General features: G+C 46.7%; 1 protein-coding gene and 1 long non-coding RNA gene across 3 annotated transcripts in view; one reads left to right on the top strand and one right to left on the bottom strand.

Annotated features, from left to right (window-relative positions):
- Positions 1-1,252, bottom strand: part of LOC144327041 (uncharacterized) — a 42,809-nt gene extending 41,557 nt beyond the window's left edge. The window contains exon 1 of the long non-coding RNA XR_013392022.1: positions 1,147-1,252. This is a non-coding gene — a long non-coding RNA (uncharacterized LOC144327041). The remainder of the gene's footprint in view (positions 1-1,146) is intronic.
- Positions 1,253-1,303: 51 nt separating this feature from the next.
- On the top strand, positions 1,304-19,505 carry DHX16 (DEAH-box helicase 16). Of its 2 annotated transcripts, XM_028714035.2 has the most exons (20): positions 1,304-1,507; positions 3,832-4,100; positions 4,187-4,352; positions 5,588-5,644; positions 6,146-6,400; positions 7,662-7,886; positions 9,006-9,200; positions 9,380-9,490; positions 9,972-10,087; positions 11,155-11,365; positions 11,931-12,029; positions 12,122-12,274; positions 12,722-12,862; positions 14,201-14,363; positions 14,609-14,727; positions 15,646-15,713; positions 16,546-16,708; positions 17,467-17,628; positions 18,155-18,328; positions 19,264-19,505. In XM_028714035.2, the coding sequence occupies exons 1-20, from the start codon at positions 1,304-1,306 to the stop codon at positions 19,390-19,392; spliced, it is 3,180 nt and encodes a 1,059-aa protein (XP_028569868.2). In that variant the 3' UTR covers positions 19,393-19,505. The 2 variants fall into 2 exon arrangements, with proteins under 2 accessions (XP_028569868.2, XP_028569870.2); XM_028714037.2 differs by lacking the exons at positions 1,304-1,507; positions 3,832-4,100 and having other exon boundaries at positions 4,336-4,352; positions 5,583-5,644.
- The last annotated feature ends 1,106 nt before the right edge of the window (positions 19,506-20,611 follow it).

A 20,611-nucleotide genomic window follows, 5' to 3' on the forward strand; every position in this document is an offset into this window, starting at 1 on the left:
AGGAGTGCCTGACACGCTCTGGTCCATGGGGTCACGAAGAGTCAGACATGACTAAACAACAACAACAAAAGTCACTTGCTACCTGAAGTTCTCCAAGTGACTTAGAACACAATGAAAATACATTGGTCCATGTAGCTCAATACTGCCTACATTGACTTGACAGTGGCTTGCCCATAAAAAGAAAAAGGCTGTCCACTGGAGTTAAGGAAAAACACATCCCCTGAATTACTGAGGTGTCACCAACACACCGCCACAGCTTGTGGTAGTCTCTGAAACATATAACAGCAATCGACTGAAATTAACCTTATGTAAGAATAGCCTGCTGGATCAGGCCAGTGGCTCATGTAGTCCAGCATCCTGTTCTCGCAGAGGTTTAACTCGCGTGTGGGAAACCAGGGAGCAGAATATGAGCACAAGAACACACTCTCCCCTCCCATGATTTCCCGCAACTGGTATTCGGAAGTACTTCCAAATACCAGTTTCCCACACGCGAGTTAAACCACTGTGAATTTGTGTAATCCTCTTTTAAAACCATCCAAGTTGGTGGCCATCACTGCCTCCTGTGGGAGCAAGATCCATAGTTTGTCTATGCGCTGCATGAAAAAGTTACATGCAGTGTAACTTGCATGAAAAAGTTACATGCAGTGTAACATACAGTGGTACCTCGGGTTAAGTACTTAATTCGTTCCGGAGGTCCACACTTAACCTGAAACTGTTCTTAGCCTGAAGCACCACTTTAGCTAATGGGGCCTCCTGCTGCCGCCACGCCGCTGGAGCACGATTTCTGTTCTCATCCTGAAGCAAAGTTCTTAACCCAGGGTACTATTTCTGGGTTAGCGGAGTCTGTAACCTGAAGCGTATGTAACCTGAAGCGTATGTAACCCGAGGTACCACTGTATTACTAAGCCACCTACCCACTGAAAAACAAAACTCTTCAGATTGCAAGAAAAGTATTAAGGCTAGCTTAACAAAGTCAAAGAAACGAACGGAAGGCGACCAGTTATTCAAAGATCTGGTTTGTCCTGGATTCTTTATCAATGCTTTACACCAAACTAATAATAATAATAATAATAATAATAATAATAATAATAATAATAATAATAATAATAATAATAATAATAATAATACAACTCCTCTCTCTCATACCGTCTCTATGATCCTCTCGTCTCTATGATCCGGCACGGCGCAACAACAGCAACCGGAAAGCGCTTCTTCAGCCAGAGCGTCGACCGGCTGGCGAGGGCGCATGTCCGGAAGCGCTCGAAGGTGACGGGAGCCGTTGGAGAACCGGCTTTCCGCTGCCATGGCGGGCGAGCTGGAGCGCTGGGTGTCCGGGCAGCTTCACTCTCTGCTGGGGCTGAGCGAGCGCCATGTGGTCGCCTTCATGGTGGGCCTGGCTCACCGGAGCCGAACCCCGGAGGACCTGCTCGCGCGCCTGGAGGAGACGGAGACGCTGCGCGCCGCGGACCCTTCGGCGCGAGCCTTCGCGCAGCAGCTGTGGGAGCGGGTGAGGGAGGCCCCGGCGGCCGTTGGGCGCGAGGCCGGACTCGGGGACGGGGAGGGGGGATAACGCGTCAGAAACAAGGCGACGCTGGGGCTCTCCGGGGTGGCGCGCCTTGACTACGATACTTGGAATTTGGTGCTTGTGAGTGTCCAGATAGAGTTGCCACCTTTCTACTGGCAAAAGGCGGGGCGGGGCGGTTGGTGGACGATTTCTTTTTTCCCCTTTGGTGCTGAAGTGACTTCAAAGCCATCCATTACAACCTATGGCAGCCCAACAGGATGGCCCCGCTGGAATTTGCCACACATGCATACGCTCACATGAATTTGTAAATCCGTCCGTGCTTGGTTACCCAGAGCTTAAATGCATGCCCTTCCACACACATGCATTTGGAGAGGATCCCTAATTTAGCAGAAAGAGGGGCAGGAGAGAGAGACCTGAAATACATTTCACATTGAAATATGGAACAATCCTGTGTTATGCAGAACAGGTGGCAACCCTATGCCCAGAGCGCTTCCGGGATGTGGGACTGGCCACCCTTGGAAGACAGCTCAGGAACTTTGCTTGGTCCAAAATGCGGCATACAAATGCAGTGTTTCTCCAACTTCGGTCCCCATCTGTTGTTGGACTATAGCTCCCATCATCCCTGACCACTATCGCTTCCTTTGCTAGTTTAGGATGATGGGAGTTGTAGGCCAACAATAGCTGGGGACCGAAGTCTGAGAAAGATTTGGGTTTGTGGCTGGGGGCTCCACCTCCATTGTTCAGCTGAGGTCCAGCTCCAAGGACCTGGTGGTTCCCTCATTGCGAAAAGTGAGGATTCAGGAAACCAGGCAGAGGGCCTTCTCAGTAGTGGTGCCCGCCCTGTGGAACGCCCTCCCATAAAATGTCAAGGAGATAAAAGAACTATTTGACTTTTAGAAGACACCTGAAGGCGGCCTTTTCAGGGAAGTTTTACTGTGTTTTTAATATTTTGTTGGGAGCTGCCCAGAGTGGCTAGAGCAACCCAGTTAGATGGGCAGCATAGAAATAAAATTGTTTTAAAAAATTGTCCAGTAGCACCTTAGAGACCAGCTAAGTTTGTTCTGGGTATAAGCTTTCGTGTGCATACACACTTCTTCAGATACCAACAATAAAATTGTTGTTTTTGTTCAGATCTCATATGAACTCCTGTGTTGAAAAAGCTGCACTGGTTGCCAGCTCATTCCCTGGGCCCAATTCATGATGCTTCTGTTGGTGCCTACAGCCTTAAATGACTCTGGAACTGAAATACCTGAAAGACCGCCTCCTCCCTACAAAACTACTGGTGCCAAGATTGTCAGGAGTTGGGGTGGGGGTGGCTCTGAAGAGGCCGTTCTCTGTGGTAGTCTGTAGGTTGTGGAACTCCCTCTCCACAAAGGTGCATCTGGCACCTTTCTTATACAGTTTACACTGATTGCTGAGGATGCATCTCTTTAACCTTGCTTTTGACACTCGTGGTGTATATTTTTAGGACCCACCTTATTTCTGTAATTGTTTTTCTTAAACTGTTTTTAATATTCACCTTGGGGTAAAGGGTGGGTAATTGTAAAAACAATCATCATCTTGTTATTTTTACAGTTGATCAGTATTATCCCCATTTTATAGATGTGGAGGGGAATGAGACTAAGAGTTGTGCTGAAGGCTACTTAGTGAATCTCTGACAAATATGCAATTGTCTTTCAGCTACTGTGCTCGCTCTCTACACTTTAAATGCATGTGGTTGTACATAAAGTGCAACTAATGTGAGGAGCAGATGAGGGATGGGGAAATTTGTGGTTAGGAAGCACATCTGAAGCATCACCCTGAGAGGAGTTACCTTTTTGAGGAATGGTAATAGGCACTCAGGGGGACGCGGATGGCGCTGTGGGTTAAACCACGGAGCCTAGGACTTGCCGATCGGAAGGTCGGCGGTTCGAATCCCCGTGACGGGGTGAGCTCCCGTTGTTCAGTCCCAGCTCCTGTCAACCTAGCAGTTCGAAAGCACCGCAAAGTACAAGTAGATAAATAGGGACTGCTCCCCGGCGGGAAGGTAAACAGTGTTTCCGTGTGCTGCTCTGGTTTGCCAGAAGCGGCTTAGTCATGCTGGCCACGTGACCCGGAAGCTGTCTGCGGACAAGCGCCGGCTCCCGGCCTATATAGCGAGATGAGCACGCAGCCCCAGAGTCGGTCACGACAGGACCTGATGGTCAGGGGTACCTTTACCTTTACTAATAGGCACTCAAGGGATGCAGGTTATGCGTGTGAGGATGGAAGTCATAGTTTCCTTGTTTTCTGTGTCTGATTTGTTCCCTCACCAAATTTCCTGGTAGGTTCCGCACCAGGCCCCACGGGAACGTCCAGCTAGGTTGGCCGAACAGGAAGCCTTGGCCTTTCAGCAGAAGAACCGCTCATACACCCTGCTGGAGGACAGCGATGATGAAGAGACTGGTGAGGCGGCTCGAGGCTCCAAGCGTCAGCGCCCTCCGCGAGGCCCTGAGGGCAAGCAGCGGAAGCGGCATAAACACCTGAGGCAGCGCAAGGAGGAAGAGGAAGACGACAAGGACTCTGATGAGAAGGGCAGCCGAGATGATGAGGGAAAGTGAGTATCAGTCACTTGCAGAGAGCAAGATTGGGTGAGGAGCAAAGGAAGCGATAGTGATAATTCTTTTGCCATTCTTGGTGTAGGAAGTCAGCAGCATCCCCCACAATTAAGGAGGATTCAGAGGATGAGTGGGACCGGAGTGAGCGAGAGCGACTGCAGGACCTGGAGGAGCGGGATGCTTTTGCTGAACGTGTCAAACGCAAAGACAAGGAGAAGACACGCAACATTCTGGAGCGTTCAGACAAGAAGGTGTGGCCTCAGCCTGTGGCCCCTGTTTTTGGCAGCCCTTCCTGATTGCTCTCCCTGGTTTGTGTCCCCCTCTGTCTAACCTGAATGTCTCACACTGTCCATCTGTTTTTTATTGCTGCCAGGAATTATCCACTTGTGGTTGAAAAAATCTGGCTTAAAATCTGATCTTGGTACTTAATACCTTTAAAACACAATAGGACTGTGCATCTACTCAAGCTTTAAAAGCATCCACTGCAGAATTCAGTCTTTTACTAATCACAACTTTTCTGACCCTTATGGCAGCAAAAGAATGCCTCAAAGAGAGTTTGGGTAACATCTGGTAAAATGTCAGTTTCAGGAAAAGGAGAGGTTCCTGAATTATGATTTCAATGTTCAGGAATAGGGCATGAGTACACTGTGTACCTCCTCATCACTAAGCTCCTTTCCCCAAACAACAAGAGGGAATGAGTTACACAAAACAGCAAGGTCATTCAGAGTTACTTAATTCTGAGCATTTGCTGATGTTGCACATCTCTGTGCCGGTTACCCTAGTGTAGAATTTTAGCTCTGTATTCATATATTCTAAAGCATGGAAGAACCTGTGTAAGATTGGCACCTAAACAATGCTGGCATATAGGACCCCGCCCTTTTTTACTCATTTTCCTCACTTCATTCTTTGCAAGGACTTCTTTTCCATTTTCTAGTACTAAACCTGCCCCAACTTTCCTTGCACTTTTGAAATCTCTGCCTTACCTACTCCATGTTTCTTGCCTCAAGGCCATGTGCTCTAATAATTCTTGCTAGTATTTCTTTGCCATTTATATACTTCATGCTGTGTATATTTAATTATGTAATTATTATATTTAATTATCAGCTTTGATGCTGATTTATTTAAACAATTTATATCCTACTTAACTACAGCTGTCTATAAATGGTTTACAAAGATGCAGTACAAAAAATAAATATCAGTTAAAATTATAAAATCAAACTTCAATTAAAGTGCATTCTGGCTTCTGCAGTTAGAGAAGGATAAGAGAAGTCACGTGTAAATTATGGAATGGGGAAAAGTCAGGGAGAGTAATGGTTTCCTTGCTGAAAATGTTCCTAACAATTCTGTGGACTTGTGAGCTATTCATGACCAGTCCATAGTCTTTAAAAATATTGCAACAAAAGTGTGGTGCTAGGACCCTGTTGATGATCTGCTTTGGTTGAGCTATATGTTTGTGTCTTTTGTCTTCTGATCCTGCCAAGTCTAGGCCTATGAAGAGGCTCAGAAGCGTCTGAAGATTGCAGAAGAAGATAAGAAAGTTATGGTAGGAACTTTATTTTTACTGTTGTATGGTGTAGCTTCTGGCTCATGAAGTTTGTAGGTGTATTCTACAATTTGTAGTTCTATTGTACAATATTTTAATACATCTTATTTTTTAACCACTAATCTTTTTATTCTTAACTATCTTTGATCAGACTAATAGAATGATTTTACCTTTGTTCCCTGAATGCCACACAATGTGTGTACTGGGGTATAAGGGGTAACCACTTACAATATTTGCAAAAGCTTTTCAGAAAAGTACAAAATTAATGATTTGTAACCATTTTTCCTGCTTGCATATGTTTGCTTTCATGGGGCAGTTTGGCTGGTGGGTTTAGCAAGCTACCAACCTAGCAGAAATACTTTCTCCTAGTGGGAGGCTGGTTTAGAAACCTATTTATTTCACAAAAGCCCAGTTCATATTAGGGATCATGAATCAAACTCTCATAGTCCTTGCTGTTTGACTTACTTGCATGGCCCCATATTTTCCCTTTCTGCCTGACAGGTTCCAGAGCTGCGTAAGAAGTCCCGCCGAGAGTATTTGGCAAAACGCGAAAAGGACAAGATAGAAGACTTGGAGGCAGAGATAGCCGATGAGGAGTACCTCTTCTCTGAGCTCAACCTAACTGCCCAAGAGCGGCAGGAACTGGAATACAAACGTGAAGTTCGCGACTTGGCAAAACGGTACAAGCAAGCTGGAGAACAGGAAAAGTTGGAGAAGAGCAATCGCTACTATATGCCTGAGGAGAGTCGCAGCAAGGTAACTATCATGCCCATAGCAAAATTGGGAGCCTAGACCCCTATGAAGAATGGTTGGTAAAAGGAGCTCTGTGACAAGAGTATATGTATAACGCCATTAACTCAGGAGTAAGGAACTTTGGGCCCTCCAGATATTGTTGAACTGCAACTCCCATCAGCCTTGACCATTCCCCATACTCATAGATATCTTATAGAGAGTTGGAAAGAACCCTGAGGATTATGTAATCCAATCCCTTGCAATGCAGCTGTCCCTTATGGGGATCGAACCTGCAACCTTGGCAGTTCTCAGCACATTTGGGAGATAAAATCAGTTTGCTGGGATTTCAGACTAAGGCTCAGCAATGCATACACTTGTTTGCAAACAAGATCCCTTTATTTGCTTATAGTATGTAGAACTGCGTGGCCCGCTAGGAATAGAAGACACCATCTTTTGCCTGGTCATATCTGCCTTCCCTTCACTTGCTGTAGTGCAGTGAACATTGACTATAACAAATGGAGAGGAGGAGACAGAACACAGCAACATATCTCCCCCTGCCCCAAGAATATGCTGTTTGCATTAGCAGCTTGCAGCAGTTTCAGCTGGAATGTTTGGGACTCTTATGCAGGAGAGTCCTCTGATAAAATCGGTTACCATACAGAACTGCCCTGGGGGAATGTGCTTGTGTAGTTGTGGCATGTCTAGGATGGTGCTGCACTTTGTTTTTCTCCTTAGAAATGAATGGCAGGCATTCCTTCATATGGGAGAAAGTAATGAGGATAAATCTATGCCGTTCTTAATCTCAGCCATTGAGATTCAAGCCTGTTTCTGGCTGCATAGCCACACCCTAAGTTTTGTTTCTTGGTCACACTGTAACACAAGGGTAGGGAACCTCCAGTCCTAAACCTAATTTTATGTGGGTGGCAAGGAGGAGGGGCACATAAGGTAAAGGAAGTAGCAAGAAAAGAGGGTAGCTCTTTTGGCTCCAGCCTTGCCAACTGCTAGTATCTGGTCCCTAGTGGATTACCATGGCGAGAGAAAAGTTGCTCACTCTTGCACCGCAGAATGGTAGATTGTGAAAACTTGCTTCCCTATACAAGAAGAGTGTCTGAGGGTTTGATGCTTGTTCAACTTGGCTTATGTAAACTCAAATGCGGCATGCTTTTGAATAAATGTGCAACAGTTTGGGCTGTGAATATACCTCCAATTCAGTGCTGCCTCACAAGGCTCTGAGATACAAGATGCACAAAGGAAATTTCCATACTGATCTGTTTTTGCCCTGCAGAAGATACCTGATCGCTATGAGGATCCCCAGACAGAGGATCACATGGCCCCGCGAGATGAACAGCGGCGCTGGGAGGAGGACCACATCGGGGCAGCTTCCCTCCGTTTTGGGGCCCGGGATGCCAGTCAGCACCATCCTCACAAAGACTATGAATACGTGCTTGAAGAGGATGAGATGATCCAGTTTGTGAACGCCGTGCAGATGCGGGGCACAAACCAGGGCAAGGTGAGAGTAGGTTGTTGGTTAGGGAATGGAACACAGGGCGGCTGGGACCAAAATAGTTAAAGCATGTAGTGAAGTTTTCTTGAAGAGAAACTGCTGGGTGAAAAGAAAACAAGGCCATATTTGACGTGATTGAAAGGGAACAAGCAAATTGTGTTACAGATAAGAAAACATTTGGGGACATCAGGAGATGGAGAATGCAACAAATTTCTCCGTAGAAGCTTGAAAGAGAATTGCAGATTAAGCACTTATGCATAGCCGATGGTGGGAAATAGGGTAGTACCATGAGATGGAGCAGAGCCTCTTCATATTGCTGAATGTGTGCAAACTAGACATGATTCACGTGTTTGTTCGCTTGTCTTCCCCATTTCCCATTCACCTACGAAGCATCGTTGGGTGTGTGGGTCTATTTTTTTTTTAAATCAGAAGGGGCACATGGATGAGTGATGCTGAGCTTCTCCCCCACCCCACAAACACAAACATGTTTACCTCCCTGCCCTCTTTCACCACAGGCATCTTTCTCTGGTCCTCCCTCACTTCCAATATCAGAGCTTGCCAGGGATCATGAAGGGTTTGAAGTTGGAGGGAGGGCTCAGTTCCTATATCACCCACATGTTCCTTTTGAGGTAGGAAATCCTACCTGCCTACCCACCCACCCCACATCCTCGATTTAGATGTTAACAAGGGAGACAGATGAACAACAAATGTGGCTGCCTCCAGCATACCTGTTGTTTTGACAGCTTTCCTGAGCATCTTTAGAAGCAGCTTGTTTGAGTCTTGCTTGTTTGAGCAGGGATTTGGTGTTAGATACGTCAGTATTTAAGCCCAAGTATGCACAGACACCTGCATGCTCAAGTTCTGTTTACATAGGATAAGCTACTGGAAGATAGGAAAATGCCTTGTACTGTGGCAATCCAAATATCCATTTAGCCCAGAGTTATTTCTGGGATCTTCTGCATGTAAAGCGTGGTACTCTGCAACTGAACTACCATGCCTCCCCAGTTCTGCATGTGGAGGTGGCTTTTCCCAGTGGCAGGATTTAAGTGTAGAACAACAGGGATTTCACCCATGGTCTGTTGCTCTGGGGTAACTAAATCTCTATGGCCACTCTCTTTCACTTAGTCCGTGGAGGAGAATCCAGAGTTGTCCGAAGCGGAGCGCAAGAAGCTTTCCATCCAGGAGGTGCGCCGCAGCCTGCCCATCTTTCCTTACCGTGCAGACCTGTTGGCCGCCATTGCCGAACATCAGACGCTTATCATAGAAGGAGAGACCGGCTCTGGCAAGACCACTCAGATCCCACAATACTTGTTTGAAGAGGTAACTTCGCACAGAAAGTGATTGTGAAGATCAAGTAAACCTGCACTTTGGCTAGCTAGAGGAAGTGCTTCCTTTGCACTTGCTGCCTCTTCCTGGTAGAAGCTTTTCAGCATCTGGATGAACAGCCCAGTACAAATGCAGTCTGTGAGTACTAAGCGAGATTTTCTCTCTTCCTACAGGGCTACACACAGAAAGGAATGAAGATCGGTTGCACCCAGCCAAGGCGAGTGGCAGCCATGAGTGTTGCTGCCCGTGTTTCCCAGGAAATGGGTGTCAAACTTGGAAATGAGGTATGTACTTGGAGGTGGGGGGCTGCAGAAGAAAAATGTATGTCCTGTTCCCAGTTGTTTCGGCTAGTCATTTCTGAATTGATTTTTACAGTGTCTAGTAGTCCTAACAGCAGCCTACTTGGTCTCAGATAAATATGCTTTGCTGGTGTAACAATGTTCATGCGTTAATAGATGGGAAGGTCCCATCCTTCCCTTTTGGAATATATTTGGGTAACCGAGAAAATAGGTGTTAAATCAGCTTGGAGTAAACTAAGGTCTCCTTTCTATGCACCTTTTGTTTGTCCATGTCTGTCCTTGATCTGGTGGTAGTACAACCACCACGGCTGACACTGCTATCACCCAGAGGTCAGGTACACTGTTTCCTTCTTTCTTTCTGATGGGAATTTGTATGTTATAGTCTATTGAGCTAAATTGACTTCCTAGCCAAATACTGTTCTGTGGCTTCATGGAAACCTGTATCTAAAATTCAGCCTTTCCACAGGTGGGCTATAGCATCCGTTTTGAGGACTGCACCTCAGAGCGGACAGTGCTGAAGTACATGACAGATGGGATGCTGCTGAGAGAATTCCTCACTGAGCCTGACCTGAGCAGCTACAGGTGAGCAACAGCCTACCCCCTAGAAGTCTGTAGAGAGCTCAGTTGGGAGGTGGTGAACAGCTCTCTTGTTTCTGAGGGATGGTTGAGCTAAATTAGGTAGAATGCTCAGGAGGAAATCTTGATTTGGGATTATATAGAGTTACAATATGGGCTAAATGCTAGTATGTGTTCTACAGAACATGGAATGCAGCTTCAGTACCAGAGCCCCAATTTTGCTTGTATGCATACAATAAAAATCTAAGCATGTCGTCACACTGCAGTTCACTTGGCCACACACAGGTGGTGCTTGAAACTACAGCATGTTGAAAGGCATCCGAGGAGAGCCACAGAGGGTCAGTCAGAAAAGGCTGCTGCAGCGCCCCTTCCGGCGGCCACTCTTCTCCGCTAGCTTCTCTGCCTGCTATCCCCAGAGCTACTGCCTGCAGGATCTAGATATCTAGATCTACCTTACTCCTCCACAGCCTTCTTGGAGGAATGCTGCTTCTGCCACCAGTTAGGATGAAGAGTTGGGCCTGCAGGAGGAACAGCAAGGAAAGAAGTGGCAGTTAGCTAGCCTAGCAATCTTCTGATGTTGCTGATTAGGCACAGATAAGTTGGCAATGGTGGCAGCAGCAGATTCCCAAGCTGGCTGCTGCTTGTAGCATCCTTCTTGCTGCTCACCTGCCTGGCCAACTCTTTATCCTGGTTGGCTGCAGGGGCATGAGATGGAAAGGGGAAGGTCTAAGAGGTTAGTGTAAGACGGGGTGGGATAGGCAGAGTTGGTGAGGAATGGGGGGGGTTGGCAGGGTTAGCAATCAATGGGAGCAGGTGCACAGCCCCCGTTATATAAATAAAAACCCAAGAGCAGTTTCCTAGTCCTCAAGATTGTGGAGAGAAACATAGAAGCAGTTTCTACTAAGAAGGAAAGGAGTAATTGAGAAGGTCTTTTCAGAGCCTTTTCAGTGAGAAGCTATTGCTTAGTACAGCTGCCATCCCACGCTGCTCTTGTTCTTTTGTAATAAATGGTCCATAGCTTTTAAATGACAACTGGTAGTTCAGCAGCACGGCCTCCCTAATTTTTTTCCTAGTGTCGTCATCATAGATGAGGCTCACGAGCGCACACTTCACACAGACATCCTGTTTGGGCTGATCAAGGACATTGCTCGCTTCCGGCCTGAGCTGAAGGTGCTGATTGCCAGCGCCACCCTGGATACGGAGCGCTTTTCCACCTTCTTTGACGATGCTCCCATCTTCCGCATTCCTGGGCGCCGCTTCCCTGTTGACATCTTCTACACCAAGGTCAGCAAGCAGAGAGGCCTGTTGTGGGTTGCGGGTTTGAACATTGCTAAGGAAACAGAGCTGCACCGATGATCAGGACCAGTGCTCATGACAATAGTATACCAAAGGAACTAAACACAGTGTTATTACTTTTTTAAAAAGCAAGATTCCCAGAACTGTACCCAGAACTGCATTCTGGGCCAGATTCAACTAATGGATCCTGCTAACAGAAGTCCACAGAAGGATTTTCACTGGTGCAATAGGGCTTTTGCCCCCTATCCCTTGCATTGGCTCTGAAGGGGGGGTCAGGAGAGCCCCTGGAAAAGCAGGGGGAGGGGAGATAGTGAGGACTTTGGTTAAAAGCTAAGCTGTGAGTGACATTGTGTTTAATTGAGAGAGAGGAATATCAGCAAGTCCTGGTGTTAGAATAAGCAGAAGACGGGTGCTGGAAGCAGCAGTGAAATTAGGTTCCCCAAAAGAGAGATCAAGTGGTACAAGTTGTAACAGAAGCCACTGAGAGGCAGAGATGGGCTTTGCTTATATGGGTCAGTAGGAGATAGTGATTTCTCTACCTTCCATCCTCTAGGCTCCAGAAGCTGATTACCTAGAAGCCTGTGTGGTATCAGTACTGCAGATCCATGTTACACAGCCTCGAGGGGACATCCTTGTATTCCTCACTGGCCAGGTATGTCCGTGTTTGTTTCAGTGCCCACTTTGCCCTTGGAGGGGGAGGGGGGAGACATGCAACAGCATCCGACTCCCACTATTTGTTGACAGGAAGAAATTGAAGCATGCTGTGAGATGTTGCAAGATCGCTGCCGTCGCCTGGGTTCCAAGATTGCAGAACTTCTGGTCCTCCCCATTTATGCTAACCTGCCCTCTGACATGCAGGCCAAGATCTTTGAGCCAACCCCACCAGGGGCCAGGAAGGTAGGAGCATGGAGTAGAGAAGGAAAGGGGAGCAAAGCTTGGCTGTTTGCAGTGGAGCTTTATGTCTCTCTACCCACTCTGGAGGAAGGGAGCACTTGGCAGGTTTGGGCTGTAGAGCTGGTGGTGATTTTAGGAACTGGTAAGTGCTTCAGGGGATGTAGTTTCAAGCTGCTTAATGTTCTGGGGTTGTGGCTTTGAAAGGGATTGTGCAAGGACCAGTTTTGAGTTCACAGTCTGGAGTCAGACTGTTGGCTCAACTAGCCTGCCATTGTTTACTCTGACTGACACAGGTCCTTCCCAGCCCTTTTGCCTGAAATCTTTTTTAAATGAAGAAGCCAGGTCTAAACCTTCATCAAAGCATGGGCTCTTACCACTGAGTTATGTCCCTTCCTCTCATAGTGTGCTTTAGGCTATGACAAAAACTTATGTATCTTTTCCCTTCTCCAGGTTGTCGTAGCTACCAACATTGCGGAGACATCTCTGACCATAGACGGCATCATATATGTGATTGACCCTGGCTTTTGCAAGCAGAAGAGCTACAACGCTCGCACAGGCATGGAGTCGCTCATTGTCACTCCGTGCTCTCGGGTACTGGGCTTCTCTACTTTTATTCATCACACTCTTAAGTTTAGTCTTTGGGTTACCTGCAATTTTCATTCAGTCCATTTCCTCTCTCAGGGAGAACAGTCCACCTACCAAATAAAATGCCAGGGAGAGGGTGTAAACTGTACTGACGGGTTATGCAGCATAAATTAGATATGTACAAAAAGTGACTCTGTTAAGCCACAAGTTTGAATCTGGTTTTTTTTCCTGTCTCAAAATCCCCATATGGTAGCATCTGCATAGCCACAAATGGCTTTTGTGCTGGTTACCAGTACATTACAGGGAGTCTGGGACCGGTGGCTAGGAAGTGGGTCTTGGGTACGGTGTAACTTTTAAGGGACAGAAAAGTGAAAGTTGATAATATATCAAAGCAAAAATGGATTATTGTTGGTCACTGTCATCATAAAGATGTTGAGACCACTTTTGTAAAAGTAAATCAGAACATCTTGTGCAATGGTTTGCTAGGAAAATTTAGATCCCCAACTGTAAACACAAGTTTCCATTTCCCATGAAATTATTGAAACTTACATACGTTTGTGGGGGTTTTATGGTGTGCCTGCATCTGGTTTCTGAGGCTGCCTTGAGCACTGCATACATTTCAAGTGTGCCTTTTCCACAGTCATAAGGACTATAGATGTGCCCATATACCGTTTTTTCGCTCTATTAGACTCACCCGACCATAAGACACACCTAGTTTTAGAGGAGGAGAACAAGGAAAAAAATGTTGTCTCCCTCTCTGCTCAGCGCCTCTCCAGCAAAGCGGGAGGAGAAATGGAGCCCCTTCCATTTCTCCTCCCGCTTCGCTGAAGGGGCGCTGCGCAGAGAGGAAAAGCTGCGCAGCAGCTCTCCAGCAAAGCAAAGCCAGGAGAGCAAGAGAGATCAATCCCTCTCGCTCTCCTGGCTTCAGCGAAAGCAACGCGAAGCCTCCTGAGCGTATCGGGAGCACTCCCGCTGCCAGGAGAGCAAGAGGGATTGGTGCGCACTCTTGCTCTCCTGGCTTCAGCGAAAGATGCGCAGCCTGCATTCACCCCATAAGACGCACACACATTTCCCCTTACTTTTTAGGAGGGGAAAAGTGCGTCTTATAGGGCAAAAAATACGGTACTCAGTGAAGCCAGACATTCTGTATGTGCCGTGCTAGACAGCAACATGGAATTCTAGACCACCTTAATCAGGAACATGTTAATTTCACTGAGGTGCTGTTAGTCCTTGTAATAACCCTGATAAGTTGTCTTTGGGATCTGGTGGGATAAGTTGCCAGTTATCACCCCCCACATCCTCACAGACACAATGCTTCATCGTCTCCTTCCCTCTTTCCCTCAGGCTTCTGCCAACCAGCGAGCAGGACGGGCTGGCCGTGTGGCTGCAGGGAAGTGCTTCCGTCTCTACACAGCCTGGGCCTACAAGAATGAGATGGAGGAGACCACAGTGCCAGAAATTCAAAGGACCAACCTGGGCAATGTGGTGCTGCTGCTCAAAAGCCTGGGTGCGTGGCTGGTCAATCTAGGATGAGAATGATGCACAGGAGTTGCTCAACTTTCCCTAAAACACCTCCTTATTAAGGGTTCTCTGGATGAGAACAAGAGTTTGAGTGTTTTTAAGCCCATCGTTTCCTAGGGTCCTATTTTCCGTTTTTAAAAGATGGGAGGGGGTGCATTTCCTGGTGACAGAAGTACTTGGAAGTTTTGCAGGGTGTTTCTAAGTCTAGCTTTGCTCCTTTTCTCCCTTTAGGCATCAATGACCTGATCCACTTTGACTTCATGGACCCACCGCCCCATGAAACACTAGTATTGGCACTGGAGCAACTCTATGCCCTGGGAGCCCTCAACCATCTTGGCGAGCTCACCAAGGTATCGTTTCGTAGGTTCAAGGACATGCTCTGCTACCTGGGCGGAACAGCTGGCTTCATTGGAAAAAGAGCTGGAAGTAGGAAAGGAGGCCGGAGCTTCAATCACACTGACATCTTCTGCTTTCTTCCCAGTTCAGGGCTTCATGGGTACAGATGGTTTTCATAGCATTGTTATGGATGATGTAAAATACTTGCCATTTTTCACCTGAAAGATGGTGGGGTGTTGCCCTGTGGTAGAGCTCTGTTGAGCAACTACAATGCTAGATTTAGGAGCCTATGCTCAGGTTGGTTGCTGCTGAGACAGAAAGCTAGCTGGTGGCCTTGGGCCTTTCACTATTTCTCAGCCTAACCTAGGCTCACACTATGATGATGATGAATGAAGAAGGGGGACATGAATGCTCCCCTAAGCTCATTAGAAGGATATAAAAAAGTAAGAGATAATAAATGTCTTCCATGGGTTGAACATGTACCCTTCTACTATGATCTTGACAAAACTCAAAAGCTAGGCAGTGTTAGGAAAAGCGGTGAAACTGTTCCCAAGAAAAGGTTTCAAATGGTTAAATTACACTTTTTATTTATTTGCACAATAGCCCACTGCATCCCAGTGACTCCAGGTAGACACCAATATGAAAACAGGAAACCCCCAATTAGAACAGTTAACCTGAAAGGGTGTGTTTCTGGGACAGGATTTGGGATTTCCTCTGCAGCAGGAGTTTTCCTCCTTCCTTCCTTCCTTCCTTCCTTCCTTCCTTCCTTCCTTCCTTCCTGTCAGCATATGTGATCAGTTGCATCCATGCACAAACTAAGTGTCAGGATACAGCTGCACCCCCCTCTGCTCTTAAAAGGAAGACTAATGCATTGTGGAGTTGAAGTCGGCATTTGTGCAGCAAAGTTTGTACTTCTTGTGTTCTGTGTTTAGCTGGGCCGGAAGATGGCAGAGCTGCCTGTGGATCCCATGCTGTCCAAGATGATCCTGGCTTCAGAACAGTGAGTCCTTCTCTGCCTTCCTCTGTCTCTTTCCAGCCAATTAATTGCATGCTTAGCATTCCGTTCTAGTAACCACAAGTGAAGCTTGTGATCCCTATTATCTCTCTTAGTTCCTAGTTCCTCTTAGTTCCGCCTACTTATTGCTATTTCCCCAGCAAATTCCAAAGCTCTCAAAAACCTGAACGAGCTCTATTAACTGTTTCTAGAGAGGGACACATGTTAGGCTGTTAAGCAAAGATAACCATCTTATGGAATCGTAAAAACGAAGACATTTATAGATCTGCTTTTGTGTGTGCCTGTTGCTGTCATCATTGGCAATCTATTTCTTTGTTGTGACTTGTGATCGAGAGTTGATTTCTTTTTTCACAGAGAATATAAGTGACCTACTAAGTAATAAACCATTCTACTCAGGGTAGTAAAACATTGTTTTGTTTTGCTTTTAAATGGCAGGTGGCTAAAAGTAGATTTTATCTTGGTTGCATTTTAAATATTGTAGATTTTTAATTTTTTTTTATCTAATTAAAATTAATCCAAGCACGTGGAACAAACACTTGGATAATATTAAATTCATTTGTAAATTAACCTGTTTTGAGTAGTTAGGTTTGTTTAGGAAACCTTGGAAGTACCTGATTTAAAATTGTGATCAGTCCAGCTGCCCTTTAATTTTTCAGATTGTATTGCTTCCTGCTTCTGGTTGTCTTATTCCCCAACTTTCTGAAATTACCTTATGGTTGGCTTTCTATCGTAAGGCTGTTGCTCTGGATTGAGACTGGCTTTGTTTCTGCCTTGCCGAGATCTAATGCTGCCCTGTTCCTCTGCTGGCATTCTCTAGGTACAAGTGCTCAGAGCAGATCCTTACCATCGCTGCCATGCTTTCAGTCAACAATGCAATTTTTTACCGGCCCAAGGACAAAGTGGTCCATGCTGATAATGCCCGCATGAACTTCTTCCTGCCTGGTGGGGACCACCTGGTTCTTCTCAATGTTTATAATCAGGTAAGGAAGAACTTCTAGGAACATAGAAAGCTGCCTTATACAGTCAAACTATTGGCCATCTAGCTAAGCACCATTTAGAGTGGCTGACAGTAACCTTCCAGGGTTTCAGAGAGGGACGTTCCCATCCTTACCAGGAAATACCTGGATTGAACCTTAGACCTTCTTCATGCAAAGGAGGTGTTCTACCCAGAGCTTTGAACCTTTGCTTACGCTGTGCATATGGAGTCAGGAAGGAGAGGGGCCTTTTGTTAATCCGTTTCAATTGAGTATCAGGCTAGCTCAGGAAGAGAGTTGGCACAGTGGATGCGGATGGCTTTCATGTGCTCGATTTGAGCAGATTGCTGTTTATAGTGGTGGTCTGCACCATGTTGCTAAGGAGTGTGATTACGTCTCCACTGCTAAAGCTCCTTAGAGCAGATTAAACAGATATTTGGTTGGTGAATTTCAACCCTTCGGGTAGGAAGACTGATTAGATGGCCCCTTGAGATCCGTAAGAGACTCACATCCAAGTGCATCTAGTTGCAAGAGATTAAGTGCATGGCCTTTCTGATTAAGAGTGTATTTAGGCAGAAATCCTGTTTTAGGGGTTGAGAGTCTAGTCACCTCTGACTAGGAAAGGCTCATTGGCTGTTACGACGAAAAATTAGGTACAGTATTCCCTTGAGGGGCACCAGCTCTGTGGTTGTAGTCGGGTCGGTGGGTGGACGAGAGCCCCAAAAGTGAGACTTGGTTATACCTCTCCTTTCCTCCTTTCTTAGTGGGTGGAGTGCGGTTACTCCATGCAGTGGTGCTATGAGAACTTCATCCAGTTCCGCTCCATGAGACGAGCCCGGGACGTGCGAGAACAGCTGGAAGGGTTGATGGAGCGCATTGAAGTGGACATCACTTCCAGCGAGGGAGACTACATCCCAGTCCGCAAGGTACAGGCTCCCCAGTTTCCATTACTTCCTCCAGGGCTACTTGTAAATGTGGTGGTTGCCCCAGGCATGTCAGTGTTTTGCAGATCTAGAAATGGAGGATGGGGGGAACCCAGCATAGATTTGGGAGGCAATGGAGAAGCTCTGTCGTACTTGGGGAAGTAGTCCCATGCATGCTGTAATTTAGATGGATGCAGTCCTGTGTGGGGAATAGCCCTCTGTTTCAACTTGACTTTGTTAAATTTCTGTGCATGAAATTGTATTGCTAAATGTGTATTACGTAATGCAAAAGGAAAGTGCACTGGAAACACAACCTACAACACTTTGTAGTAATTTATCAGATCAAAGACTCTACCAGTCCTAAATATATCACACAACACTGAGCATTTTTGATCACTTGAAATGCCAGGGAGTGTAATAAGTAGATGGCTGTGTCAGGCAGAGCAAGCCGGTTCCCCCCCTCCCCATTACGTTTTTGGATCTTTTTCATTCTTGACTCCTTTTGACTCTTCCTCTTGTTCTTCCGCAGGCCATCACTGCTGGCTTCTTTTATCACACGGCCCGCCTGACCCGCAGTGGCTACAAGAGTGTCAAGCACCAGCAAACAGTCTTTGTCCACCCCAACAGTTCCCTCTTTGAAGAACAACCACGCTGGCTCATCTATCATGAGCTGGTCTTCACCACTAAAGAATTCATGAGACAGGTAAAAAGACCGTAATCCATGCTGGGACTTCTGGGGAGAACTTTTGAGCTAAGCCGTAAAGGGGACAGATGACCCATAATTTTAGAAGAAATCTGTATAACATGGGTAGCATTTGCAAATCCAGCCTTGGTAACTGATACAGGAAGAGCTTCATGGGGGTCTTGTGATGGGGGTATTCTGTCTTTCCACTGTACTACTCTCCCAGTGAACATATATTTTGAATGGAAAAGGTCCCAGGTTCAGTCCGTGACACGTCTACCGTATTTTTCGCCCTATAGGGCGCACCAGCCCATAGGGCGCACCTCGTTTTTTTTGGGGGGGAATAAACAAATAAATTATTTTTCCCCCCAGCTGCGGGGCTGGGGCAGGGGAAGCCTGAGCTTCCCCCGACCCCAGCCCGCAGAACAGGCTGCTATCCGCAAGCCTTGCGAGCCTGGCGGGAACTCCCACCGGGCTCGCAAGGCTTGCGTACATCTGCACGAAGCACAGGGCGCCCTCTGGAGCGCGCTCCGTGCTTCGGGCTGCTGCCCGCAAACCTTGCGAGCCTGGCGGATAGCTTCCTGAAGCCTGGAGAGCGAGAGGGGTCAGTGCGCACTGACGCCTCTCGCTCTCCAGGCTTCAGCGAAAGCCTGCATTCACCCCATAGGACGCACACACACATTTCCCCTTCATTTTTGGAGGGGGAAAAGTGCGTCCTATAGGGCAAAAAATACGGTAATTAAAAGGACCACAGGTAGTAGTGATCTCTGCAGGATTGCGGCTGCTAGTCAGAGGGGATAATTATAAGTTAGACCAAAGGGCTTCATTGGTGTAGAAACATTCTTGTATTTTATTGTGCTCACTCTTTAGCTTTGGTTTTCCCCAAAGAAGAAAATGATCAGTGTGCCAGTTGACAGTGAGTGGGGCCAACAATGAATATTCTCTGTACCTTGCAGGTCATAGAGATTGACAGTACGTGGCTGTTGGAGGTGGCCCCGCATTACTACAAAGCCAAAGAGTTGGAGGATGCGTCCAACAAGAAGCTACCCAAGAAAGTGGGGAAGACCCGGGAGGAGCTGGGATAGGCTTCTTCTCTGTTATCTGCTTCTCCCCACCAGCCCTAGGACACTTATTTGTACAGCTGTATAGTTTTGATGTCATTTCAAGGCATTGAATAAAAACCTTTTTTCTACAAACACTGATGAGTAATTGCTTCCCTTCTCTTTCTTGGTAAGAGGAGGAAAGTCTCTTTGGAACAGCTATCTTGGACTGCAGTGTAGCTATGGCTATTTAAGCTACTATAGTTTGTCACTTGTGTTGGCTATATTCATGCTATGCAAGCATTTGCACATTTTGCAGGGGAGTCCATTAATTCATCTAGGTCTAATACAGAATGCTATACAGTATAGCATTCACAGCAGTTCCTAGCCAATGCAGGCAGCTAACCTACACTCTGGGGCAGTTCATACATTATCTTGTGGTTGAACAGTTTGGTTAAGGATTTACAGTATATAAAGCTGGTGGTCTGTGCTGCTAAAAAGTTAAAATTCTCTCAAGAACAAATGAATGCTGGGAATAATTCAGTGATAAGTATGTTCTTATTTTCTACCTTACTCTGCTTCCCCCTAACAAGTTAAGCTCTGTAGGAGACTGACATTCTGCTTCCAAACCTTGGAAAGCCTGGCACACCTCTCATTTTAAGATTCAGGGTGCCTTAGTGACATTTTTAAGCATCTTTGCAATCATTAAGATTAACATTTTCTCTTTAGCGAAAAGAAAGCTGACATTCTTAAGACTATTTCACAGTACCACTTTCTGTGCTCACACAATTGTGACATTTGACACTATACCTCAATAAAACTTCCAAAAGATTGTACTAGCCAATGGGGGATTTACAGTGGTGCCCCGCAAGACGAACGCCTTGCAAGACGGAAAACTCGCTAGACGAAAGGGTTTTCCGTTTTGGAGGCGCTTCGCAAAACGAATTTCCCTATGGGCTTCCTTCTCAAGACGAAAGCCCATAGGGAAATCTCCGGGACAGCGGGGAAGCGCAGCGCGTCTTCCCCACTGTCCTCGGACCTCCTCTGAAGGCTGGCGGCGGGGTGGAGAGACCTCCTCCCGCCGCCAGCCTTCGTTTCTCCGCTATCCCGGACGGCTTTTGAAGGCAGGCGGGGGGGAGCAAAGACTTTCGCCCCCCGCTGGCCTTCAGAAGAGGTCCAGGACCTCTTCTGAAGGCCGGCGGGGGGCAAAAGTCTTTGCTCCCCCCTGCCTGCCTTCCTGGGGGCTTTTAAATCACCCCGGGAC

The sequence above is a fragment of the Podarcis muralis genome, chromosome 2 (assembly GCF_964188315.1).
Source record: "Podarcis muralis chromosome 2, rPodMur119.hap1.1, whole genome shotgun sequence".
In the NCBI taxonomy this organism is placed as follows: domain Eukaryota; kingdom Metazoa; phylum Chordata; class Lepidosauria; order Squamata; family Lacertidae; genus Podarcis; species Podarcis muralis.

Coding starts and splice junctions, on each gene's coding strand:
- DHX16 (XM_028714035.2), top strand. CDS start 1,304: ATGGCGGGCGAGCTGGAGCGCTGGGTGTCCGGGCAGCTTCACTCTCTG. Junction 4,101..4,186: donor AGCCGAGATGATGAGGGAAA/GTGAGTATCAGT, acceptor TTCTTGGTGTAG/GAAGTCAGCAGCATCCCCCA. Junction 4,353..5,587: donor TGGAGCGTTCAGACAAGAAG/GTGTGGCCTCAG, acceptor TGCCAAGTCTAG/GCCTATGAAGAGGCTCAGAA.